The 26,147-nt window shown below is 46.9% G+C and overlaps 4 protein-coding genes across 11 annotated transcripts; 2 read left to right on the top strand and 2 right to left on the bottom strand.

Annotated features, from left to right (window-relative positions):
* On the top strand, positions 34–2,505 carry XBP1 (X-box binding protein 1). Its single transcript, XM_021413122.1, has 5 exons — positions 34–276; positions 364–460; positions 529–657; positions 1,309–1,472; positions 2,179–2,505. Exons 1-5 carry the CDS (start codon positions 89–91, stop codon positions 2,366–2,368), a joined length of 768 nt encoding a protein of 255 aa, XP_021268797.1. The 5' UTR covers positions 34–88; the 3' UTR covers positions 2,369–2,505.
* CCDC117 (coiled-coil domain containing 117) lies at positions 4,040–11,370 on the bottom strand. 3 transcript variants are annotated; one of them, XM_021413120.1, is made up of 6 exons: positions 11,234–11,358; positions 10,776–11,064; positions 9,535–9,585; positions 8,943–9,179; positions 7,414–7,551; positions 4,040–6,893 (listed from the first exon to the last, which is right to left on the bottom strand). In XM_021413120.1, the coding sequence occupies exons 2-6, from the start codon at positions 11,057–11,059 to the stop codon at positions 6,641–6,643; spliced, it is 963 nt and encodes a 320-aa protein (XP_021268795.1). In that variant the 5' UTR covers positions 11,060–11,064; positions 11,234–11,358; the 3' UTR covers positions 4,040–6,640. The 3 variants fall into 3 exon arrangements, with proteins under 3 accessions (XP_021268795.1, XP_021268793.1, XP_021268794.1); XM_021413118.1 differs by having other exon boundaries at positions 10,776–11,061; positions 11,234–11,317; XM_021413119.1 differs by lacking the exon at positions 7,414–7,551 and having other exon boundaries at positions 11,234–11,370.
* Positions 11,449–22,254, top strand: LOC110406517 (solute carrier family 2, facilitated glucose transporter member 11-like). 6 transcript variants are annotated; one of them, XM_021413114.1, is made up of 13 exons: positions 11,449–11,585; positions 12,099–12,184; positions 14,342–14,440; positions 14,712–14,872; positions 15,245–15,369; positions 15,863–15,992; positions 17,155–17,303; positions 17,920–18,107; positions 18,462–18,572; positions 18,674–18,775; positions 19,907–19,982; positions 20,500–20,627; positions 21,119–22,045. In XM_021413114.1, the coding sequence occupies exons 2-13, from the start codon at positions 12,149–12,151 to the stop codon at positions 21,320–21,322; spliced, it is 1,509 nt and encodes a 502-aa protein (XP_021268789.1). In that variant the 5' UTR covers positions 11,449–11,585; positions 12,099–12,148; the 3' UTR covers positions 21,323–22,045. The 6 variants fall into 6 exon arrangements, with proteins under 6 accessions (XP_021268789.1, XP_021268791.1, XP_021268787.1 ...); XM_021413116.1 differs by lacking the exon at positions 21,119–22,045 and adding an exon at positions 22,139–22,254 and having other exon boundaries at positions 11,524–11,644; XM_021413112.1 differs by having other exon boundaries at positions 11,524–11,644.
* HSCB (HscB mitochondrial iron-sulfur cluster cochaperone) lies at positions 22,596–26,047 on the bottom strand. The gene is made up of 6 exons (XM_021413123.1): positions 25,821–26,047; positions 25,655–25,751; positions 25,090–25,179; positions 24,445–24,589; positions 23,532–23,579; positions 22,596–22,764 (listed from the first exon to the last, which is right to left on the bottom strand). The coding sequence occupies exons 1-6, from the start codon at positions 26,045–26,047 to the stop codon at positions 22,673–22,675; spliced, it is 699 nt and encodes a 232-aa protein (XP_021268798.1). The 3' UTR covers positions 22,596–22,672.

Raw genomic sequence — 26,147 nt, 5'->3', positions numbered from 1 at the left:
ACCGTAGAAATCCGGGCGGGGCGGCGGCGCTGGGGGAGCGCGGCTCGGTGCCGCCCGATCCGTCCTGTCCCGTCCCGTCCGTGCGGTCATGGCGGCGCTGCGCGGAGCCCCGCGGCTGCTCCTCTTCCCCGGCGATGCGGCCGAGCCCGCTGCCGGCCGCCGCCTGTCCGTCGTGCTGCCCGCGGGGGCGGCTCCCAGCCCTCCGGAGGCTCCGCCGCCGGCCCGCAAGCGGCAGCGCCTCACCCACCTGAGCCCCGAGGAGAAGGCGCTGCGCAGGTGAGGGGGGGGCGGCGTTGGGCCGCGCGGGGCCGGGCGTGGGGCCGGGCGTGGGGCCGCCGGCAGTGACCGCACTGTGCCCCGCAGGAAACTGAAGAACCGGGTGGCGGCCCAGAGCGCCCGGGACAGGAAGAAGGCGCGGATGACGGAGCTGGAGCAGCAGGTGGTGGAGCTGGAGGAGGAGGTGAGCGCCGGGCCGGGGGACGCGGGGCGGCTGCGGGACGCGCTCTGACCGCGGGTGGCTCTCCGCAGAACCAGCGGCTGCTGCGGGAGAACCAGCGGCTGCGGGAGCAGACGGGCAGCCTCTCCCTGGAGAACCGGGAGCTCCGCTGCCGCCTGGGCTTGGACGCTTTGAAGACAGAGCCGGAGTGCGAGCCCACGGTGAGTGCCCGCTGCCCCGCGTCGGGGCAGAGTCCGGCGGTGCCGCTCCCTGAGGTCGCCGTGGGGCGGGGGGCGGAGCGGAGCTTTGGGGCTGGAGCTGCCGTGCTCTGAGGAGCTCGTGGCTGTGTGCGGGAAGCGCTCTGTGCGCCGGGCTGCAGTGAGTAACCCGGCAGTGTGCGTGGGTGCTGCTCTGTCTCACGTAGAAAGACAGAATGGCTGAGGTTGGAGAGGACCTTAAAGGTCACCCAGCCCCAAGCCCCTGCTGTGTGCTGGCTGCCCCCCGTCAGCTCAGCCTGCCCAGGGCCCATCCATGGCCTTGAGCAGCTTCAGCGATGGGGCACCCACAGCTCGTCTGTGTTTGTGTGCTCTGGGGTAGAGGGGAAGAAGGAGCTGTTACAGTCAGATGTGCATGTCCCAAAAGAACGGGGGAAAGTGGTGAGATGACAGGCTCTCATTTAACAGTGGTGAGCAAGGTGGGTTTCCAGAGGTGGAGAGGTTTGAGCCACCGTACAATGTAGTCTCACCTCATCGGATATTGCACAAGCATGTAGAGAATCTAATGGAGGATGTGTTCCCAGAAGAGTGTGATGTTGAGGGTGCTGTCCTGCCTGCCGGAGCACTTGTGACTGATGGGGCTTTTTCCTTGTACAGGTTGTGAAGGAATCCCAGGTGGATGATTTCAGGTTGGTGACCGGGTCCGCTGAGTCCGCAGCACTCAGACTACGTGTTCCTCTGCAGCAGGTGCAGGCCCAGCTGTCACCATTTCTGACAACCTCCACATGGATTCTGATGGCAGTGACTCTTCAGATTCTGAGGTGAGCACCTACTCCTGTCCTGAGTAGTCTGAGGACTTACTTCAGAACTTCTTGATATATAGTCTCTGATTTTCCACTGCTTGTTTTCTAAGCTTTGGAGCGCCCTACTTGTGGCTTAAGACCTAGTTTGTATCCTATGAGTACAGGAGATGTTAACACAACTTCAGCAAGTTCAGTTTCTCTCATCTTAGACAATGTTGCCTGGAACAGTCTCCTAGCTCATACAGCAAAAGCGTATAAATGCTGAATGCCTACTGTAATTTTACTCTTGGTAAAAACAAGCTCTATTATTGATGTCTGGCAATTAGCAAGGCTGTTGGAGCTTCAAGACAAGTATGAATTGCTTTCAGAGTCTTCAGGGTAGAAAACTTACGTACCTTTTGGTCATGGGCAGGTCTGCCTGCACGTGGTTCCTGTATTGGCTCTCTAGAGCCAGTAGGTACCGTGATGTTTGCATGTGGTGAGTTTAAGATCCTGAGGACCTATGAATATGCAGTCCATGTGGAGTTTGGGAATCTGTGTTAACTTAATGAGAGTTAATGAACAAAGTAGTTGTGATCAATAATTGTCTTAACTGTCCAGTTTCGATACTGGTGCTCCTAGTAAAACTGCAGTTGTGTGGTGGTGTTACATATCTCCACTTTCACATGAACATGTGTTGTTAAAGTAGTAGGCTGTCTTTCTAAAACAGTATTTTATTCTGCAGTCTGATCTCCTCTTGGGCTTTCTGGACACTCTGGACCCAGAGATGTTTCTCAAATGCGGTGACACAGAATCATCCAGCCTGGAAAAGCTGGACGAAGAGATCTGTGGAGAAACAAATTCCATACCGACCTCCGCCTCTCCCTCTCTGGGGTCCCCATCAGCTAAGCTGGAGGCCATTAATGAACTCATAAGGTTTGATCATGTGTACACAAAACCCTTAATACTGGAGTTTCCTGTTAAAATGGGCAACGAAACCAATATGCTTGTGAAAATCGAGGGAGTGTCCCTCTCTCCGCCGGAAGACAAAACTATTGTTGAGGTCCCAGTGTCTGTGAAAGAGGAACCTGTAGACAGCTTAATGCCTGAGCTGGGCATCTCTCATCTGCTTCCCTCTCATCATAGCTTTGCAGCCTCAAACTATCTGCTGGATGCTGGTAGTGACTCTGGATATGAAGGATCCCTGTCACCCTTCAGTGACATGCCCTCTCCACTTGACACTGACCATACTTGGGAGGATAGCTTTGCCAATGAACTCTTTCCTCAACTGATCAGTGTCTGACTTGGTAGTGTTAACTCCCCTTGGTTATCTCCTGGCAGGGTAACAGGATATGCCCTTTTGGGGGTGGAGAGGAGTGGAATTGATTCTATTCAGAAAAGTGTTGCTTGTTTCTTCCTATGAATGCTGGTAGATGTAGTGATGGCCGTGCATTTCTACTGGTAAGGAAAAAAAAAACTAGGGTGTTATTCTCCCCCACCACTCCCAGTCAGTGTTCTCTTAGGAGAAGAAACTTAATTTCTCAATAACTTGGCAATTTGGAATGAAACTGAAAATCAAAGTCCTCTTCTTTTAACACTGAAAGCTTTATTGGGATATCCATGTTTAGACAGCTGGGTTAAAAGTAAATAGTCTGTACTCTTTACAGATTCACTGTGTAAATGCTTGTTTCCTGTTGGCTATGTAGAGTTGCTTTCTCCATATTAATATTTAACTATATTGGTGCAATTAAAGTGCAGTGCAGCTCACTTCTTGCCTTGTATGTCACTGGAGGTGGGGAGGGAGCATCTGGGCCTCTGGAAGCCTTAAACTCCGTAAGTGTTTCTGGAGAATGGGTCTTACTGCACTTCTGTACCTCAGGCTAGCACAGCTGCCTGTGCCTGCTCTTCTGATTGATCTCTGGAGGGTTAGACCTGTGCTGACCCATGGTGCTTCAGCTGCTGCAGCACCGTTTGTGAATAGGCATGGGATGAACTGTAAAGGTCCTGTAAAATGAAGCAAAGGGGATAAGCCTCAGTACTTGCTGTTGGGAACAGCTTTAGCTCAGTTACTGCACAGCTTTCCAGGTGTGATTAACCAGTTAAAATAGCAACACTGCCACCCAGTGATGTGGATATAGATTGCCTGCTTTCAGTAGTGTATTATTTCCACTTGCCTCAGAGATCAAAACATGTTACGTCTCAATGAGCAGCAAACACTAAGTCTTTAAGAACTTGGTGTCCTCTAGTCATGTTGGAAATGGACTGTTTAATGTATTTACACCCCAAATTGGTTAAAACGCAGCGGACAAAAGTAGAGTACTACTTCTGCCCTTTGTTCCCTGTCTTCACCTTCACAGTTGTAGATCTTTAATGGTGTGGCTTAGCAAGCCTTACTGTCAGTGTGGGTTCTGATACAGGCTGGTGGTATGTACTGGGATTGCTCCTCAGGAAGAACGCAGCTCATGTTAGGTAGCTGGAAGCTTCACAGAATAAAGGATTTCTCCTAGAATTTCTGACATCTTCTACGAGACTTGAGTCTAGCAAGCTTGTACCTGGTTCCCATACTATTTTTATATAGCTCAGTGTTAAGGATGAAGTGCACCATCTAAAAATACTTCAGAAAATTTATTGAAAAACTCACATACAAATGGTGATTTGGCCCCAAGAGAAGACAGACCAGAATCGGATCTTCCATATTGCAAAATAAAACTTCTTCCTAATACTGCATCACACTTCTATCTTCCTTGCCAACAGAGTTAATAAAGTCATTTCAGGAAGGCAACAACAACTCAAACTCTTACAAGTACAGAAGTTTGAAAACGCTTGGTAGCTTGTCCTCTCTTCCCTCACCAATTGCTAGAGCAATGATTTTGCTCCTGGGTAACTGGTTCCTGCTTTACCCACACTCTTTTCCTCCCCTACCAGCCCTGTTCTCGTAACATCATAAATACTTTATAAAAAATTAAATCTTCTAAACTAAAGCAAATCCATTGGACGCAGTTCTTTCCCATCCCATGGTCTTTGTAGCAGTAGATTCTTTCAGGTGGCAGAATAACAGGTCAGTATTTAATTTAAAGGACAATTTGTCATTCAGTATTTTAAGAGGGAAGAAACTCTCTGGCTGTAACAGTAGCATTTAGGCTTCCCAGAGTTTCCTATATTCTATGCCAAAATTTAAGTATTGCTGAGATGGTTTCATCAAATTTTTGGAATTTTTAGCCTTTTCCATTTCTTTAGCATCAGAGCTATCAGCTAAGACAGTCCCAATCTTCAGCTTTCACTACAGTCCTGCAACCTTAAAAACAGATATTCAGAGCACCGCGTTTTCTACCCGCAGTGACTACAGCCTGCCCCAAACTGCATGACTTTATGTTCAAGCCATGTAGCAGGTCAAAGGCTGTACATCTTAAGCAAGTTCAACGGTATAATAATACATGAGAAATTTTACACATTACATGCAAGAGATTTATAGCAGACTCTGAAATAGATACATGAGCAAGAAAAAGCTGCACACACTCTCCGAAGTCCCAGAACGGTACTTAGATGCCAGTTTTTGGAGTAATACTATTTCAATGTTGGAATGTTTTTAGTGAAGCTCTGAAATATTTTAGCAAGAGACAGCAAATTTCAGAAAACCTTCAACGAGAAGAGCAAGATAGACACAGGGTTTAACTCACAGGGATGGCTTTCAAAGAAAGCTGCTGTTGTAAGCCAAAAGAGAAGAAAGAATGACTGCAAAAACAGAAGTTTGATTTGAATCTCTTAACTATGGTTATTTAGACATTAAAAATCACAAAGATTATCAATGAGCTGCGCACAGGAAGAATAAGTTTTCTTATGCAGACAGCTGCATTACTCAGAGGCCAGCGTACTTGCTCCTTCATGCTAGCAGGATGTCAAATACAGACTGGGATGCCAAGACTCAATAGAATCCATTACTTGGCAAGGAATTTTTCTCAAGAAAAGCCTCAGTTTGGGTTTCTCTAGAACAGGCAGAGGAGTTAAGACCGGGAAGATGATATTCTCTGCCTTGTTTAAGTGTAATGGAAGTGGTGTGCATTGAGAAAAGGTACGAGCAATAGCGCATTGAGGATTCCTAAACACCCTGAGCAGGATACAAAAGTATTTTGGCATACATCTGTTCAAACTATGTGGCATCATGTTAATGGCATGTTCTAGCTTGGACCATAAATCTAGGTTTCCTCATGCAAACGGCAAGCATCCATTCACCATCCGTGTCAGCAGTCTCAAAGTCTGGGACTGACTTACCTTGGCATTCAGCATTTGACCCCCTTTACCCTAGAAAATCGGCTCCCTCTTATCTGATTTACTTACCATCCTTAGAAAAGTTAAAAGATATCACTTTTATTTAATCAAGTTACACTGTCTTGAACTGACTCGCCAGCTCAGTGCATATAAAGAATCACATCACGATGTCAAATGTGCATCAGTTGGCTTGGGAACCACATCTCTCTAGACTTCGTGCCATTTGGGGAGGAGGGGCATTAAAAACCCCACAATTTATGAGACCAAAAACCAAAGAAGACTATAGTTAGTAGATACCTCGCTAGATAGTAGCCAGTTTTACTTCCTACAAAGCAAGAGGCTTCTGCTCAGCTATAACATTCCTTCCCTACCAAGTTGCAGAATGTATCACTTCAATACTGGAGTTTACATCAAGCGCAAGCTGCAGATGAAACAACAATTGTGTGAAGAGCTGTATTTCTACAGGGGTGACTTTCCTGTCTCTGACTAGACTCAGGAGTATGTCTTCCTTTCAATACCTTTCTCTAATGTGAATAAAAGTAACTGACCAAGCACAGTATATGCACCGGTCCTAATGGCTCAGTAAGTGTAAAGCATGGCTTGAGCCACCACAACATTCAGTCATTTGGATTTTAAACCTTTCCAGGGACATTAGGAGGATATTTCATCATTGACAGAGATGGAAAGCTGCTTCCTTGCTCCAAAGGCCTCTGGGTTGCCTTCTCAGTAAAAATGAGAATATTTAACAGACCAGAATTATCTTTTTGTAACTTTTCCTAAAGTTGTGGCTGGCCAACCCACGTTCTTACGATTGCTACTAGGAAAACAAAAAAAGCCATAATCAAACTTCAGATTCACACAAACCAGAAGGAAAGAGGGAATCAAAATAACAACAGAAAAAACCATCACAAGGTCACCACTTTCAGTCTACAGTTTGGCATCTACAGCTCCATTTCTTCTTCTGCACATCCGGAGATTCCCAAACTGGCATACGGATCTGGAGACATGGCAGTCTGTTGTGATTCAGGGAATGTTTCAGTCTGTGGGTCAAAAGCAGCTCTCGGTGTTGACTGCTTAGCTTGACACCCTTCAGTACTCTGCTGCCTGAAGTTCTTAACAGAAACAGGCTTCAGTTTATCTGTGAGAAATTCAGGAAGTGGTTTCCAAAGCACCAGCTCCATAGAAGGACGGCTCCTGGAAGGGATGGAGTGTCAGTTAAATTAAAGTTCTCCAATCACAACTGCTAAATGCAGAAGACCAGTGAGTATCTTCATCCTTTGTGCTAGCCTGGAACTATATTCCAGAATGCATATTCCAACTTTTTGCCCATTCAATTTTCTCTTCCTTAACTAGTTCCATTACTTCTAGTTCTAACCCTGCGTTTTCTTTCTTTTCCACCAAACTCGATGAGCATTGTTGGTCACACTTGAGGACCTTCTTTGGGGAACCCACATCCATAAAAATGTGGATAGAACCGTTTATTCCAAATATTTCACTCTGTACCAATCGGGCACAAAACAGCCTGATGACCACTACAGTTACACTTCTGTTTTGCAATAGGATAGCTTTTCCTATTTTTGACCAGGTGAGCGGTCTGTTACACAACTGCTGCATCATGCAGTAATTAAGGACATCTCCACAAACACGAGACTGTGTCTCTCATTTCATTTGCATGTGTTAGCTACATAGCACCATGATTTCCTCCAGAACTTACATAGACTCTATTATTTTCTTTGTCAGGACTTCACCAAAATCCCTCTTCATCCCTTTTTTAAGGGTATCTGACAGGATAAGAGTGGGCAGATTGCTAACATTTCCATCAGCATGAACTTCCTCATCTTCATCAATTATCCTAGGAACGGAGGGGGAAGAGGGAAATAAACACTATTGAGCATACTTTTAACAGGCACATCCACTGCAGACTACAGTTTATCTATGTGCACTGCACTGTACAGTGCAGATATCTGGCCTAGGCTGGGGTACCAGAAGCAGCGGGGCCATGTTAACAGGAGTCTCTCTTGGGCCAATATACCCTAAGAACGACTGTAACCATAGAAGCCACTCGAGCAGCTTCTGGTACCTGAGCTAGCTTTGTTATCTTTGCATCGTCCAGCAGTGCACAATGACACTAAGAAAACATAAACCACATTCACTTCTGGGGAAAGCGTACAATTCAGTCCTATAACAGTGACTCTCAGTTACCCACCCAGGAACTTCACCTGCTCAGTTCCCCATCTGTTAATTTTGAGAATTACTGAAAAGCTACCGAATGTATTTCTTAATCTTGAAAGACACTCTCAGATTAAAACAGTACAAAAAGTGGAGGCATCCAGAACAGACTGGAGGCATCTCCTCTGTTTTTGATAAACCTTCTAAAGAAAATTTAGCAGAGTAGCTGGGAAAGGTGGGGAACAACCCTCTGAGAGGTATAAAGCATACTTTGTAATGCAGATATAGCCAAATAATGAAGAAAAATATGACTGCTCTTATTTACCCATGAAAAATGCATCCTTTCATGCATCATATGTTAAGTACTCATCTAAAAAAATAGTGTTTTTTACATTTCTATAACTTCTTTGCTTCTCTAACAACTGTCTGCAGCAGTCATTTTAGAGTATTTTGGAATACTAGCTCAACTGCAGTCAACTGATACGTACACAAGACATTCCCAAAAGTCTTTTAAAGGCAAGAATGCACAGTACATTTATTACATGACTGTAGAGGACTGACTAGAGCCACCCCATTTCCCACTTCCAAGCCGCCTGATACTTAACAAGATGAACCCCAGACTTATAAATGCGGAAAGAGACCTCTGATTCATGCTATTCTGTACACTCACAAATTCGTATCTATCCTGAGCATTTTGAAGAATTAGTCATGCAGCAAGTTGTGATTTGTTGGAAAAAGCTGAGCTCAATTCTGAATAGATAATCTAAGTTAAAAATGCGAGCTCTGGATACGCACAGAAGAACCAAAAAACCCAGTATGTGTATTGATGCTGCCTGATGATTTTGAGGAGACTTATTCAGCATCTCTTGTTCTTACAACCTCAAGTTCAGATCACATTATCAACTACAGCACTCACAAAACCACAGGCAGCTTGCAAAGAGACCACTCACACAGAAGGTTCATCCCAGACTCAGCAGTGTGGTAACACTATTGTTAATGCTGGTTTTACCCCTTAATTCCCACCAAAAAAAGGTAAAGCTTAGCAAAGTCAGTCCAGTCAATCCCTGCATTTACCTGTCCTCAATTTCCTGAAGCTTCCTGCGAGCAACCTCGCATTGCTGTTCCCCCATTGTCTGCTCCATTTCTTCACAGGGAATTTCTAACATGGCAGTTTCAGGACGGCTGCCACCATACTGACTTGTTGCTACCTCCCCAGCTGCCTGCTGACCTGCACAGAGAATCCACTCTTCAGTGCTGGGATTCAAAGGGCAGTTTTTGGCTCCTGTCAGTCTCTTCTTCTTCACGGGACAACTAGGAAACAAAATAAGTTTACAAATGACCAAAGAGAAATGCGGGGTTCTACAGGAAAATACGTTACAGAAAGTCACATACGTTTCACCCGGCTAGTCAAACTCAAAAATGAAACCTCTACAGAATAGTAAGTCAACAGTGCTCTTATTAAAATGTGGGCAATGCGTGCAAGAAGATCAGTACTATACAATTAATGAGGTAACTGCAATGGGTTTGGGCTTATGTGCAATTCGGGGGAAGGGTTCCAAATTGAAAGGATGGAAGAAATTCCCTTCCTATGCATTCTGTAGGTAAGACGTGCTCAAAAACTTACGGAAATGAAATTTTTTCAGGATATAAAACGAATTTAATTTACCCTTCTGACTCTTCTTCTAGCTTATGCTTCTTTCCACATCGGACAGAGACACTGCAGAATAGAGAGAAATAGTTACTGGCCTGTATGCATATGTTCCTGTGACACCGATTTTCAAACATTTTCCTCTCTTTTCAAACTTCATTCCCAGCTTGAACAATGCTAAGACCAACAGTCGCCATGTGTCACCGGCTGCGAAGGGAGTGGAAATTTCTGATAAAAAGGACCAATTTGTTCCAGAGAAAGTCACAGAAGGCTGTAATTGCTGAGCTCACTGAGCAGAATGCCCAATCATTTCTTCTGCTTTATGTTACTTGTTTTTTCCACCAAGGGGCAAGTCCAATTGGTACTGCAATCCAAATGCTAAAGGAAGCAGCACATGGTCTAGCTTCAGCCTTTTAATACATTGTCTCATGGCAACGTGCTCAAGTTAAATGTAACCAAACAGCAAAATTTGACAGAATTGTCTAAGTCTTCACACAAAAATTTTGTGTTCATACATTTCAAAGAGCAATTTCGTTTTTAAAAGGTATCAGAGCTTAAGAGGTTAACAGAAGGCTCACAAATTGGGCACACAAGAAGCTAGTGATGTTTAATAAAGCCAAGAGCAAGGTGCTGCAGTTAGGTCAGGGCAATCCCAGATACGTGCACAGACTGGGAGAAGTCACTGAGAGCAGCCTGGAGAAGAGAAGGCTCCGGGGAGACCTCAGTGCGGCCTTCCAGTGCTTGCAGGGCGCTTACAGGCAGGAGGGAGCGACTTTTTACATGGTCTGATAGTGACAGGACACGGGGGAGTGGCTTTAAACCAAAAGAGGGGAGACTGAGGTTGGATGTTGGGAAGAAATTCTTCACTCAGAGGGCGCTGAGGCCCTGGCACTGCCCAGAGCTGTGGGTGCCCCATCCCTGGAGGTGCCCCAGGCCATGGATGGGCCCTGGGCGGCCTGAGCTGGGGGGCAGCCAGCACACAGCAGGGGTTGGGGGCTGGTTATCTCTAAGCTCCCCTCCAACCTCTGACCCTTCTTGTGAGTCTATGATCAAGCTCTAGAGAAATTCGCTCACATTTCCTTTGTTTTTGAAGGCTTCTTCATCCCTCAGCAACAGACTTCAAGGCAGCAAGGCAAGCAATGCAATTCTAACGCGCAGATATCGCAGTACGGGAAGAAAACCAACCGCGACGGCTCTGGGAACTGAAGCGGATCTGCGGGCCGAGGCACCGCGCGGCGCTCCGCCGTCCCCGCACTCACCGGCTGTGGCTCTGCTGGGGGTGCGGCGCGGGCGTGAAGGAGCCCACCGGGGGCACGGCCACGGCCTCGTTGTAACTCCCGAGCGCGGCCAAGGAGGCGATGTCAAAGCTGCCGGGCGGGCACACGCCGGAGGAGCCGCAGCCGCCGTCGCTCCCGTTCCCCACCATCTGCACGCAGCCCACGGCGTCGCCGGGCAGGACGGGGCGGTCGGGGGCGGCGGCCTGCGGGAACTCCAGCGCGGGACCCCCGGGGATGCCCTGACAGGATCTGCCCAGCGCTGCCATCCCTTCTGCCGGAGAGAAAGAGGCCGTCGGCGCCGAGCTCTCTCGGGAGGGCCGCCCTCAGCGCGGCCCGCGGCGCTCCCGCAGCACCCGGCCCGGGGCACTGCCGGCCGCACGCCCGCCCCCGCGCAGCAGCCGACAACGGCCCGGGCCGCCCGCCCCGGCAGGACCGCTCACCGCCGGGCCGCGCCGCGCCCGAAGTTGGACGACACCGCCAGAGCCCCTCTCGCTTCCAGGCCTTTCGCCCCGTTCGCAGGGGGCGGGCGGGGCACGACGGGAGCTGTAGTTCTGCGGCCACCGCGGGGCACGACGGGAGCTGTAGTGCCGGGGCGGCCGACGCTGAGGCTCGGGGCTCGTCGAGCGCCGAGGCGATGGCGGTACCGTCGTGGCTACGTGCCCCGTCCGGCGCGGAGGTCCGGCCCCGGTCCGGCCCGGCGGGGCAGAGCCGCGGTGCGCCCGGCCCGGCTGATCCCCGCGGAGCGCCGGCAGAGCCGCCGTGCGGGGCGGGACGCGGCCCAACCCCGGTCAGGTGAGGGCTGAGCGGCGCGGCGCTGCGGGCAGGCGGCGGGCATGGCTCCGGAGCGCCAGGTAACGGCGGGGGTTCTCTCTAGGAACCGAGGTCGGTAGCTAACGGGTGGCTGAGGGCATTTACTGCTGTGTTCTAAGCGCGCTGCTATTAAACGTGTTACTGGGAGCTCTTACTGTCGCTGTAGTGAGCTTTTGCGATCAGCTATTGCAGCTTCGTGGGGCTTTATGAGCGTTGGACTTGAGGGCAGTGAGGCCCTGTCACTGCCCAGAGCTGTGGGTGCCCCATCCCTGGAGGTGCCTGAGGCCATGGATGGGCCCTGGGCAGCCTGAGCTGGGGGGCAGCCAGCACACGGCAGGGATGGGCAATCTGTAAGGTCCCCTCCATCCTCAGCCACTCTGTGATTTCCATCTTAAGAAATATTGAGAAGGATCCCCCTGGCTGGAGGTGGAGCACAAACGTCTGTGTTTTCCTACAATAATAACTCAATTTCTTTGGCACCTTTTATCTCTGTAGTGTAGTTTACTAACTTTTGCAATGGAAATCTAATTCAGCCCGTGCTGAGAATGGAGTCCCAGCCTCTGCTGAGCACACCCAGCAAGGTAAGCGGAGCTCTGTGGCCTCACAGATGGGTCCTGCAGAAAGTCTGTGGCTGTAACAGCGCTGCGCGGTCATGAAATTCCCTGCTTTTTCATGTTTAATTAGGTGGAATGCTCGTAAACCATCACGAGTTAAGCAACTCGTGAAACGCACAAGGCTGCTGTCTGTGGCTTAAGAAATGTGGGCCCAAACTCCAACACATGTGATAGGGCATGTGAGGGGAATGAGCAGGCTGACTTGGGCAGGAAGAAAAATGGAGGTGTCATAGCAAAACAAAATGTGCCTGGTTCGCGTCAGTGATCCTGGGCTCCTTTCCTGACCCTCTGCGGTGTCTTCTCACTTTTCTGATGTTTAGCTCTCACTCTGGATCCAGAGGCTCAAAAGAGCAAGAGAGGCTTAGGGGGAAGGAATGGGCCTGCAGCTCATCGTAGTGGGCGTTATGTGCAGGGGTTGCTGACCTCTCGTAAGCTGTGTGATCAATACATCTGGTACATCCAGCATAACCAAATGGGGAGCATAAGGTATGGTAAAGGTGTGTCCTGTAGTCGTTCATGGCTTTGGTGCCTTGTTTGTGCTTCGTGGTAGTAATGGGGCGGATGCATTGTCTGTCCTGCAGCATTCTGTCTGTAGTACACTGGGGGAAGTGTGGCTGGAGAGGTGTCTGTCTGCATGTAATGGGCTTAGTACATCTATAGTACATGATCCTGGTACTGTAGTACATGGGGCATATGAATACATGCACAATCAGACATAGCATACCCTTAATATTAACTAATCCTACTAAGATCTTTTCAGGGAGGAAGATAAGTCTTCCTGTGCTATTTCCAGCTTTGATTAAATTGTAACTGTACCGCTCAAAATAGAGTAATGTATTAGGAACGTGTTCTGATAAATGTAAAACAACATTTTCTCGTGATTGCTGTGAGCAGAGCTTGGGGTTCTTCACATGAAGGCTGACCCAGCTGCTCGGCCGATAAGGAGCACGAGGCGTGGGTGAATGAGGGGCTTGTTCAGGGAAGTGGGTCGGTGGGGAACCAAATCTCTGTGCTGCTCTTTCAGCTGTGTCGCTGCTCCTGCGTGTTTGTAATTCTTGACCAGGATTATGTTTGTTCCACCCCGAGCCTGCTTTGGTGGCCTGTGGTCCTGTTGTGTAGGTTAAAACCACGTCTTTAGCTGGCATAGAAAATCATTGCCAGGATTACCTCGACTTCGGACTGTTTTAGACTTGAAGGTGTGCGTGAAACTTCATTTTATTGCTGGAAGAAGATACAATGTGGAAATTATGTCGAAAATAATTGTTCTCAGCAAGAAGTAAATAGCGAGTTGTGATCAGCATTGCTTTTTCTCTGATTCGTTTGTACTTAAAAGGAAGTTATTCACGGGCTGCTAGAGGAAACCAATTCCCCTTCACATGTTTCTGACGTTGGGGTTTTCAGCCTTGTTTTACTCGTTCCAAACTGTTCTGCAAAGGCTCGTTCAAAAAATCAGCACCTCTTAACTGGAATAGAGGGCACACGGCACCGTCCTTTGGGAGCCTGCTGCCACAGACATGCTCACGGGGACAGAGTAAAGGTGGTTACAGAGCATGGCTGTGGCCCGTGAGGCACACAAGGTATGCACATGGTACTTGGTTAACTGAAAGATGTGAGTGTGCAGTGCTTGTATTTGGCACATGTTTTCTTTTTCCTGCCATATTCACTACGGCCCTTATCGGTCACTCTTAATTCATCGCCTTGGCTGTCATTCAGATAAATGCTTTTTATTCTCAGGAAACCATAAAGCACCTAATGGAAACGTTACTTGCATTTTACTCCTGTTAGGTCCTAAAATTCTGCATGAAAAGTTCATGCTTGGTGCAAAACACATCCCCAGCATTCAGTAAATGCCATCAGCTGTGCGGTGGTTGTGTGTCCTACAGTTAATCTGGAAATTTGTCATGTTTGTGTCCCTGAAAAACACGACGACTGTGGCCAACATCAGTGTGAAATGTTTCTCCTGCTACAGATATTGGAGAGCCTGTGTCATTTTCTGACCAAATACTTTCACTGTCCAAAAAGTCCATGATTACCCCACTGTTTTTTCTCCTGGTTGTTACATGCATCTGAGATCCAGGGCCTGCCTGTGTTCCTGTGTTCATACCTAACCCTCTTGTTCTCTAGTTTCCCAGCTGGACCTTGCTGCTGGCTGTTTGCTCTGTGGGAATTGGAGGGACCTTTCAGTACGGATATAACGTTTCCATTATCAATGCCCCCACTCAGGTAAAGTACTCTGTTCTGTGGTAACTCCGCTATCCTGCGTAACTGCTTTAGAATAATTAACAGAATAAATGATAAATGGGTAACATCTTCCAGTGAGCCAGGGTCGTTCCATCTGCAGTGTCTGAGCATCTGTTGCATCCATCTGCTGTGTCAGAGAAGATCCTGCTTGTTAGCTCCCAGAGTGGGAATTCAGGGTTTAGGTGTGACTCCTGATAGCGTGCTGGAGGGCTACACGGAGTGCTGTCCTTACACCGTGCTTTCTCTACTGCAGCACATACACAAGTTCTTAAATGAAACCTGGGCCAGTCGTTATCACGTGGAGCTCGATCCAGATCTGCTGACTTTTCTTTGGTCTGTCATTGCTTCTGTCTTCTCACTTGGCGGCCTGTGCGGAGCCCTTATCGGAGGCAGCATGGCAATTCAGCTTGGCAGGTGAGCTAGAGGGGCAGGCACAGACAGAGCACGTTCTCTTTTCCTCCCTTCTTCCTAGGAGTACTTCCAAGAGTATGTGTGAAAACACATTTATCCCGAGCGTGCATCCGTACCCTTTATCGATGGGAAGGACGCGCCGTGTGATGTGTAATATTTCATTAACACTCCGTGTAAACACAGCGTGAACGAACAAAGCCACGCTCCCACCTTGCCAGGCACGCCTGTTCTGGGATGTGAGTGAGCATTTGTATCAGATCTCCAGTGAGCAGCATGGCTCTTCAGACCAAAGCCCATTTTTCCGTATTACCAAAAAATAAAAGATTTTGGAAAATGTGCTACTGATTGTTCCTTATTTTTTTTTTCCCCCCTTAGGAAAGGAGCTCTTCTGATGAATAACGTTATAGCCATACTGGCTGCCATTTTAATGGGGGTCAGTTTTCCAGCAGGATTGTTTGAGTTACTGATCGTTGGAAGGTTTTTGATTGGCATTAATTCAGGTAAGGGATTTCCTATCCCTGCTTTCAATAAGCTGTGGTGTATGATGAATTAGTGGTGAGTTTTTGGATATTACAATATGTCTTTGTATGCCCCTTTGTAGCTGTGATCAGAAAGACATTCTGTTGTTAAATTTGGAATGCTGAGGCAGATACATTCACAGGAATAGTCCAGTTTCCTGCGTGTTTCAGTTCAGTGACATATTTCAAAGCAAACCCTAGGGACTGAAAAACTCGAGTCCTGTAATGCTGACCTGCCAAGTATGACCTGTGTGTAAAGGCGTGAAGAGCCGTGTCTTCCCTGTGGTGTAATTAGCTAGAATAAGGTGATATTCTGTTAATGGCATCTCAGCATTGTTCAATAAACAGTGTCTGGTAAAGGAACAAGTGTTCTTGAGCACAGAAATCCAAGGTTAAGTGCTGGATATCATAGGATGAGTGAAAGCTGCTAAGATACAATCTGTTCATAGAAAAATGTTTCTCCTTTGGCTTGCAGGTGTTGGGCTCTGCGTGCAGCCCTTGTACCTTGGGGAGGTTGCCCCAAAACATCTCCGAGGAGGCATGGCCATGGGTAGTTCCATCTTTCTGACTGGGGGCATTCTGATGGGACAAATAATTGGTTTGAGGTTAGGAATACATATTCTTTTCTACCTCCTATTACCTGTGTGTAAGGAATTGCAATTCCTTGCAGCTTCCCGAAAAATCCTCGCTGTAGCACTACTGAATCAACTGCACAGGAAGGCCTAACAGAACATCCAGAAAACCCTACTCCTGCTGTTTTATTCTTAAAACTGCAAACGATCTGTACTATCTGCCCGGGGGATTATTCTCAGTTTAGATGTGTCAAACAGAACAGCACCAGTAAATGGGTACAGTTATGCCAAGATCGTATTGTTGTCCATTTCTTGCTGGGAAGAGTGGAGTACAACAAAACACGCGTGGCAGGACTGTGAGGAAGGGCCTCTTAATTTCTTCATAGTAACACTACTGCTGGTTCTGTCCCTTGTGAGGTCAGGTGAGGTTGCTAGGGGCTTTGTACAGTTGGCTCCTGAAAAGTTCTAGCTGAAAAGCTTCTTTCATGAAGTCTGCTACAAGCCTCCTCCTGCCCTCATGAGTCACAGCACGTTATCTGCTTTGTCTTTTTTTTCCCTCTTCTCTGTCCCACTACCCAAAGCCTTACAAGTTCCCTTTTCCTTATCCCATCTTCTGAATTAACTGATTTTGCTGAATACTTCAGGTGTGAAGTGCTACGAAATAAATCAGAATACGAACTTAGACTGCGTGATCTAGGGACAGTATTTAAAATGCAGAACGCTTTCTACTGACTAAGTTTATATTGCCCGCAATTCCTCATCCTGCTGGTTCTAACTGTACCAATTTTAACGATTCCTTTCGATGTAAATACAGCTTCTCATTAGATCAGCTTTGAATGGGAGGTGGGGTCAGGTGACCTTCTGCTTTCCTTTCAATGGCAAATCATTCTATGATTCTCAAAAGCAGTTGAGAGTTTCAGTGCTAACCTCGAGGTGAAGTTCTTGTGCTTTTCTTTCCTGTGTTGCACGAAAGCACTGCTACAGCAAATCTGAAACTAATGCTTGGAATTGACACGGCAATGAGCAGCAGGAAAGCAGCATTGCTTGTTTCTTCCTGACTGAAGCCTGATTTCAGAGTGGGTGGAAAATACTTTGCAAACCTCTTTCTTGTTGAGGTTCACAAGATGTAGGTATTGGTTCCGGGAAGCTCTTACTGAAGGGCAAACATCTTGCTTTCTCCCCACATCTCTCCCAGGGAAATATTGGGTGCAGAAGCGTATTGGCCTCTTCTGCTCTCTAGCAGCTGTGTTCCAGCCTTTGCCCAACTTTTATTCCTGCCATGGTTTCCTGAAAGTCCCAGATATCTTCTTATTGATAGAGGTGATGAGCTGAGCTGTGCCCAAGGTAACTCCCAGCATTTCTTCTTTCTCTGCGTCTTTGAAAGGTTACAATGAGCACATGAGATTCCACATTTTACTTTTCTCTTTATCAGCACAACAGTTACATGCCTTTGGTCTTGCATCCACATGACTTCGGATAATATTTTGCTTTAGAAGCATTCGTTATCTTCTTCACTGCAGTGCACTAACTGCATCCCACTGGTAAAATTAAAGATGTGGACATAACAAAAGACTTGATATCTGTCTGGAATTTAAGCAGAAGACTGTAAACTGCTTTGAATGCCCTCCAGTGAGAAGGCTGTTTGGCAGTTTGTGGCCCAGATATAAAACAATTCCAAGCAGTTTGCCTTGTGAATATTTCCGAGTCAGATATTCCACTTCAATAAAAGGAATGCCTCTCCAATCTCCTTATCCACCACGGCAAAACATAAGAGAATGCCCTTCATTCTAGAAAACCAGCAAGCAAGAAATAAGTCGCAAAGCAAATCACTGTGTTTCTGAGCTTCTTAAAGTAGAAAACTTTCGTATCCTAGCGAAGGTTGGGTCCCTGTGGGAAGAATTTCCAGAGACTGTGGAATAGGTAAAACTGAGTGTTGTGATTTATTTTGTTTTCTTTTTAGCTCTGAGGCGATTTCACGGCTCTTCACGGTTCCAAAGGGAGATGGAAGACATACAGAGGGAATGTTTTGCCTTGGATGGGGAGAAACCCAAGAAGCCCTGGCAACTCTTCACTGATCGCGCTGTGAGATGGCAGCTCGTCACTGTCATTGTGATGACTATGGGCCAGCAGCTCAGCGGGATAAATGCTGTAAGATTTTGTGCTTGAAAACAACTTGAGTTATCTGACTTCCATGTCTTTTTCAACCTTTCCTTAAAATAAGGGGTCTGCATAGAGAAGCTCACAGAAATAAGTGAGAAAGAATACCTTTGTCTTATTCACATTTATTGAATTGAAACACATTTGTGTTTCAGGGTTGGTTTTTTTTTCCCCTCTTTTCATTTCCATGTTCTGCTATGTGAATTGCTTTGAAGAATGGCTTCCTTCTGGTGCCGACATCTTTATACTTCTGGAAAAGTAAACAGATGTGACTTTGTCTCCAGCTGACAGCTTACCTACTGCAAATGCCTAATTCTGTGTATGTATTTTTTTCTTCTGTTGCAGATTTATTTCTATGCAACCTACATTTTCAAGCAAGCTGGGATCTCGACCGAAAAAATCCCCTATGTGACACTCGGCACCGGCGCTTGTGAATGCCTCACAGCACTCACCTGTGTATGCAACAATTCCTTCTGCCTTCTAGAACAGGCAGTAACAATTGGACTTTGGTAAATACGAGCTGAGTATGGTAACAAAACGTTATGTCTTGTCCATAGGGTTTTCTTATAGACCGCGTGGGAAGAAGATATCTCCTCCTCGGGGGATACCTCCTCATGACCCTCTGGAGCATTGTTCTGACGTTCTCTCTGACTTACCAGGTGTAAAGTGGGGCTCATGTATGTTACGTGGTATAACAACAGTGAGTGTAAATCTGCGGTACTCCAAGAGAAGCTGGAAGATGGGAGCTGCACTGGGTTAAACAGCGCTGTAGAAAATGGCAGCAGTTGAAAGATTTGTTTGATTCTGAACCTATTTCCATAAAATACGAGAGCGCTTTCGGGGAAGGTTTGGTCCTGTCTTTGTTTTAAAGCTGCAGCTGTGTTAAATGCTGACAAAACTGCGTAATAATAACGTTTATGCCATCCTTCAAAGTAATCCTAGGCTGAAATACTAAATAATGATGATATTAAGTGTCAGAGTCCGCTTCAGTCACTTAATTGTAAAGCCAAGTCAAAGAAAAATATTTTATGAATGCTTCAGTTCAAAAGGTGCCTCAATCTATTAAACGTAAATTCACAGAACCAGTGGGAACTCCCTAGAGGCAGTCACAGTGCCTTAAATTAACCACGAGAAGACAACATCTTGCCACGCTTTTTGATGTAGTATCAGGAGATGCATCTTGAATTGTTCCATACGTTATCAGCTCAAATAAGGTAGTCCCACAAATCTCCTGAAATGAAAGTTTAGAGGAAATGGTGGCTTTTGTGAACTTCTGAGTTTGCTTTTGAATAATGACATCTCAAGCTTAGGTTTGGACTGTCTGCCACACCTAGTTTTATATGCACGCATTTAATAATCCTTGTGTTTCTTTACTGCACTGTTGAGCTTTAATATGCGTTAACAACGCGATGAGGAAAATCTATTTACTCTATGAAAGTGCTCAGAGATCACGAGGTAACTCACAGGATCGTTCTGAAATGCCAAAATAAGCAGCCAAAACGTTGAACTAGGAACACCACGTCATTCTTTTCCATGCTGATGGGAGTTTTTCGCCTCAGAGGACTGACGATAAATCTTGACAGCACTACTAGAAGCCATCAAGTCAAACCTGAAATTAGCAACACTGACCATCTCTGAAGCAGTCCTGTCACATATAGAAGCCTTAAGCAGCTATGACGACTGCTGGTCTTACTTGAAATAAAATCAGTCAGGGATATGTAACTGAAGCCCAAATTTTGAACCAGATTATGGAACTACGAACTAAAGCTTTTCATTCTCCTCTGTTCCAGGAGCTGTACTCGTGGGCGCCTTACGTGAGCATGGCGTCGATATTTGCCTTCATACTGAGCTTTGGGTTGGGACCAGGTATCACCCAGTAAAGGGTCTTTTAAAATGCTGAGCTGCCTTGGGGGGTGTCAGGAGGAATATGAGCAACTCTGCTGTGTAGGCCGGGCAGCATTTACGTAGGGCTGCTGAGGCTCTCATTAAGGAATGCAAGACAGACAGTCTCCTCAGAACAAATAGTGTCACAAAACCTGAAACTGAGGCTTGGGCTGCATTGTTGGCAGGGCCAGCTCTGCGTCAGGTTGGGCTCTTAGTTCTGGCCTTCCATTCAGACATGCCCTACAAGAGAAAACCCGTGACACCTTTAAAGGGGCCTCTGGTGCCTGAGCAGTCCTATTGAAACGGGACCGCTTCCGAAGAACGCTGACTGGGTGGGCAAGACATTGCCAAACGTGCCATGAAAAAGTTTGTATTTTCATTTTTAACGTGAGGATGGGATGAGCGGCACGTGGGAAAGCAGCTCTTCCTGCCCTCAGGAGGACTTTGTGAGCAGCCAGGCACCACAGTCACCTGTTGTTTCTCAAATGCCCTCCCCCAGGTGGCATCACCAACACGCTGACAGCGGAAATATTTGTGCAGTCGTCGCGTCCCGCTGCCTGCACCATTGGAGGGACTGTTAGCTGGATTAGTTTCTTCACCGTTGGAATGCTTTTTCCCTTTATAGTGGTAAGTTGGCATGCCGTGTTCTTCCAGATTGCTCCACTTCCTCTTCCCTAAGGTTCCATCCAATGGCTTTTTGTTATAAAGTAACACACACAGGGTGCACACAGATCCTCAACTAAGTGTAACCAATGCACCGCTTTATTACTGTTTGGTAGGACCTAAAATTTTAAAGTAAAAAAAAAAAAAAAAATCAAAGGAATGCATGAGGGGTTCAGATTTAAAAATAGGGAAGATAGCAAAACTAGGAAAACTTAACGAAGGACTGAGATTCAAATGAAACATTTCTTAATAGCTCGTTGATGTTTTTATGGCAAAGCAGAGGCAGAATTAGCACTGGGGGCTGCTGGGGTCTCTCTGCTCTAGGAGCCCACTGAGCTCATGCACTGAGAGCCAGGCAATCAGATTGTTACGAAAAACAGTGCAGGCTTTTTGTTTTCCAAGACCTGCTGTTGTACTTGAAGCGTGCTGCAATCACAAATGCCATTTGTTTTCAGAAAGGACTGAAGCAGTACTGTTTCGTGGTGTTCTTACTGGAGTGCTCCTTAGTTGCTGCCTTCATCTTCCTCGTAATTCCTGAGACAAAAAACAAATCTTTTCTGGAAATCAAAAAGGAATTTCACAAACTTAATTTTGGAGGAAAGAGCAAAGAAAAGGAAACAGAACTTAATGAAAGAAGCCAACTCCATGATGAATATTAAAAGAAAGTGTAATTTTGCAGCTGTAACAGAACAACCTTAATGAGAATTACAAATGCTGTCCTCTAAATTAGCACTGTAATGCTATGAACAAGTAGTTTGTTACTTCCTCCTGCATATTTAGAGGAAGTTTTACCTGCTTTTAGTTAATCTTTCTAAAACACTGTTAACACAGATACTGCTGAACTGCTGTTAGAACATGTTCTGTACAGAAGGCTCGATGTTTAGATAAAACTTGATGATGTAAGAGTACAGAAATGGGGGTAGGGGTTGTTAAATGAATTCCACTCCCCACTGCCTCCAGCAGATGCCTTTGGATAGGCACTCTACTGCAGTAACTCTTTCAGTTCTAAGCTCCTTCTTCAGATCCAAGCATCAAGCATCTGTTAGTGCTTCACTGAAGAATATATAGCTTGTAGTCTGAGGTGTTCAACCCAAACAGGAACTGACCCACTGCAGAGCTGGTATTTGAAATACTCTACTCAGTACATTAACTTGAGGTCTTTAGTTGCTGCTTTTTAATTTAAATAACCTCAGTGTAAGATGTAAGGACATTAAATCCCTGCTGGTTCTCCTGCAATGACATAGGCAGTCCATCTCAAAGTAATCAAGGCAGTACGACACCAATGCGATTTCTCTTTATTAGATTGTCTTAACTAGCATTGAGGTTTAGTAGAAAGGTTTGTTTCTTAGAACAGTAATAATAAAACAGTTCCTGGTGTTTGAGTTTGAGTTGTGTTTTTTGTTTTTCCCCCAGCCTCGCATCTTCATGTTTTAAGCTATACAACAGGGCTTTAAAACCTTTACTCATTTTTGAAGGTTGTCTCCTGGCTGACTGAAATCAACATCCCCAGAAGCAGAAGGGACAGATGATAAGAACCAGATCAGACTCATTTCACCTTCAAAGACTTTTCCAAGATGGTTGGGTAGGATACATACCAGGAGACTGGGGAGAGCTGAAGGAGCTTTCCATTTGATCTCCTGCATTTCATCCAGGACTTTTCCTCAACATAAAGTAAACTCTACATATTTTAAGTAGTCAAAAGGAAGAAATGGTAATTGCACACTGTTTGTGTGTCTGTCTGAGGAGAGTTTCCACACCTGTAGCTCTACAAGGACAGTGTCTCAGGCACCTCGTGCAGCCTTTCCTGCCTGCAAGCACGGCCTGCTCCCAGCTGTGACAGAACAGGTGCTGCAGCAAGCACTGCATCTCTTCTGGGTTTGTCTTCCTTCTCTCACAATGAAAGCTTTTAACAAAGGCGTAGGAGGCAAACACTGTTTTTCTGGCTTTGGTTACCAAATCAGCTTTTTAATTAAAAATCACAGTAATTCTTAACGGTAAAGGAGGCACTGTCAGGAAGGGATCTTCTTGTTCTTTAGTTTGTCCTCTAAGTTTGCAAAGTACTTCATTTTGGCTAGAAGCTTCTTAGCTTCCTGAAGATCATCTGAAAGGAAGTAAAAAATAAAAATACAGAGAATTACTGAACGGAAGGAGGGCAGAATTTTCATTTTCAAAATGAATCTCAAGATTCCCTTGACAGCAGCTGTTTCAGAACCAAGAAATGCAAGCTGTGAGAGCCCATACACTAATGAACATGTAGTGCGTGTTCCTGTCACAGTGGAAGGTTTGGAACACCTTAATGGGGGTGCTCCACAAAACAAGAATTGAGGAAGGAAATGGGATGTGAATACTCTTTGATAACTGCTCTGTGAAGCGGCTGTGGCGTTGATGTGGACACTGGGGAACTTGAAGTATATAGAGGAGACAAAACTTTTGTAGGGGGACGTATAAACTTAGCCCAACCGCCATCAGTGAAAAGTGCAGAAGATTTGTAGCACTCTGGTACACGTAGGGGCAATTCCAAAAATGATACTGAAACAATTGCTCCTTCATTAAACTATTTATTGGAGGGGAAGGATGGCTACTGCCAAGGTTAGATGCAGTGCATTAACACTCATTGTACAAAGAACAGCAAACCATAAGGTTCTCATGCTTCACGTGCCACTGCTGCTTTCCATTTTACAACACACGCTACATAAACCTAACAATAAAGAAATTCTGAGGCCTAGAGGAGAAATATAAGGACTTCTCCCCAGTGTAAAAATCCTGTCTGGAACGGTTTGAGCTCCTGCAGACTTATTCTCAATAATAAATAAAAATAAAATATAATGGATATATTTATGGCAGATAAATACTTAATAAAACAACTACCTCTTTCAAAAGCTGCAGTCACCTCCTGGGTCAGTTCTTCTTGTCTAACTGTAAAACAAATCATTTTATTCAGATTTTGTTCCATACATATATTTAATACAGCCGCATTCAGACTGTGGTGCAGTCTTTTGGAAGACAAGAGCTCACTGTGTTGGTGCTCTCAGTTGTTTCCATTATCCTTCCAGAAGTGTTGGTTTATTTAGATGGGTTTACAGACCGCAGTACAGATACAAACCCGTGGTTGCTCACGTCCCAGAAGCCCAACTTGCACAGTGGATCCATTTACAGTCCTACCATTAATGTGCTTCTGTTCTACTTCACTTTTATTCTACTTGTTCTCACTGCTTTTGGCACATTTGTTGTTATTGCAAAGATTAAAGATGCTAATAAACTCAGTGCTTCGGCTGTTGTTAACCACATAAACAGCAAAGTTGCCTGTGTAAAGACAAGAACCACTGAACATAACGGTTGCTAAGTTGAAGAAGGTGGAAGTAACACCATGTTTGAATAAATTAAGTGATTTCCTGTGTTCACTCGTATATTTTAGTACACTTTATTTCAAGCGGTTCTTTCCTTAGTCTCCTTGCTGTGATCTGCTGCAGGTGGAATGTAAAGCTCCTTTTTCTGATCAATACATAGACCTATTTTGCCATCAGAATAGGTACTGTTCTACAGATTTTTTATGCCAGACTGGATTTTTAGATGGCATGGATGAGGAAAGACAACATTCTTATTCTGTGGGGTAAAAAACCAGGGTCCTCCCAGCAAGTCTGTTCAAAACTAATAGAATTTAGTGAGAGCAATACTAAAATATCTAAACCGGGAAAGTCCAGTCCTCAGCAAGACTTCCGCATTATACAAGGTACAGGAATGTAAAATTCATTCTGTACAAACCTGTCAGAGCTCAACCCACCTTTAATTAAAGCTTCTATTTCTTCGAGGATATCGTCGTTCTTAGGCTCTGCTAATTTCTCATTGATGTCCATGATTTCCATGAGAAACTCTGAATCTGCATCACAGTCTGTCTCCTGTGCTGGCTCCACCCCGTTCAGCTCCAGCTGGCAGAAAAAACAGCAATTTGGAAACATGGACTCTTACATTTATTTCAGTGTTAATGCGTGAACATTAGCTCTTCTCATGTGTATGCACGAGCCCATAATCTCCTGTTTTTTAAACTCATTCCATGAAATCTGCATAAACAAAGTCAGTCTTAAAACTATCTCTTTAAAAATCAGCTGTGGAACTGAAGCAAGGAGGCGCAATGGCGGCTGCCAAGGGCTGGGTTCATATTTCAAGGGCACGGCCGACCGAGGCAGCACGCGGAGCAGGTAACGGATTGTGTGAGAGGGGCAACAGATGGAGGTATAACAATCCATGAAGTGTTAAAGGGAAGAGCAGGCAGGCTGCTGGGCTCAGGCTGCTGGCAGTTCTGATTCTTCTTCATGGGAACACAGCTGGCACATTACTGACGGTGTAAAGGAACCGTACAGTGCTGACATGCTGCGGTACCGCCCGGAGATGGGCGCGTGGATACATGTGTCCCTATCCCGGCACTCACCAGGTAGAGGCCGCGGCTCAGGGGGTGCAGCAGCGTCTGGTAGGCCTTGTTAATGAGGGAGGAGTGCTGCTCCGAGTAGCGCTGCTCCTCCTGCCCGTGGAAGAGAAATAACAGTAACGCATCAGTAAGCAGTGACAGACACGTACTGCCTGCTGTTAGCTACGGCCACGAACAGCACGGGAGCACTGTGTCACCTTCAGTATCTAAAGGGACGATAAGAAGGAAGGGACAGACTCTTTAGCAGGGTCTGTTGTGATACAACAAGGGAAATGGCTTCAAACCAAAAGAGGGGAGATTTAGATTGGATATAAGGAAGCAGTTGTTTCCACTGAGGGTGGTGAGGCACTGGCACAGGGTGCCCAGAGAGGTGGTGGTGCCCCGTCCCTGCAGACACCCGAGGTCAGGGCACGGGGCTGTGAGCACTGATGGAGCTGTAGGTGTCCCTGTGGGACCTGGTGGCCTCTGGGGGTCCCTTCCGACTCAAACAGTTCCACGATTCCACGAAGCTCTGCGGAAGACCCGCGCGGAGCAGCCCCAAGCTCGGAGCGGGCGGGGCCGCACTCACCGGCGCTCTGCGGCCGAAGCGGTCGGGGTGCAGGGCGCGCTGCAGGCTCCGGAACCGCCGCTGCAGCCGCTGCGCATCGACGCGGAAGGAGCGGTCACTGCGGGCGACAGAAGGCGGCGTGAGGCGCACGGCCCGCGGCGCCCGAGGCCGCCCCGCCGGCACTCACCACTCCATGAGGCGGAAGAGGTCGGGCCGAGGAGCCGGCGGCTGCAGGGCCCGGCAGCGGGGGCAGAAGTGCGGGACCGCATCGGCGCCGGAGAGGGCGCCGCCGCAGCTCCAGCACCGCGGGGACGGGGCGGAGCCGGGCCCGACGCAGCGCGGCCGCGGGGCCACCTCAGAGACGCGGAGCGCCCAGCGCGCCCGGCCGAGCCGCTGCCGCAGCGCCGCCCGCATCTCCGCGCCGCGGCCCCCGCACTACGACTCCCGGCGGCCCCGCGCCGCCCCGCGCCGCCATTGGCTGCGCTCGTAGCGCGGCGCGTGCGCACTAAGCTCG

The sequence above is a fragment of the Numida meleagris genome, chromosome 14, assembly GCF_002078875.1.
Source record: "Numida meleagris isolate 19003 breed g44 Domestic line chromosome 14, NumMel1.0, whole genome shotgun sequence".
Classification (NCBI taxonomy): Eukaryota; Metazoa; Chordata; class Aves; order Galliformes; family Numididae; genus Numida; species Numida meleagris.
Note: the sequence above shows the minus strand (reverse complement) of the source record. Positions and strands in the feature narration are given on the sequence as shown.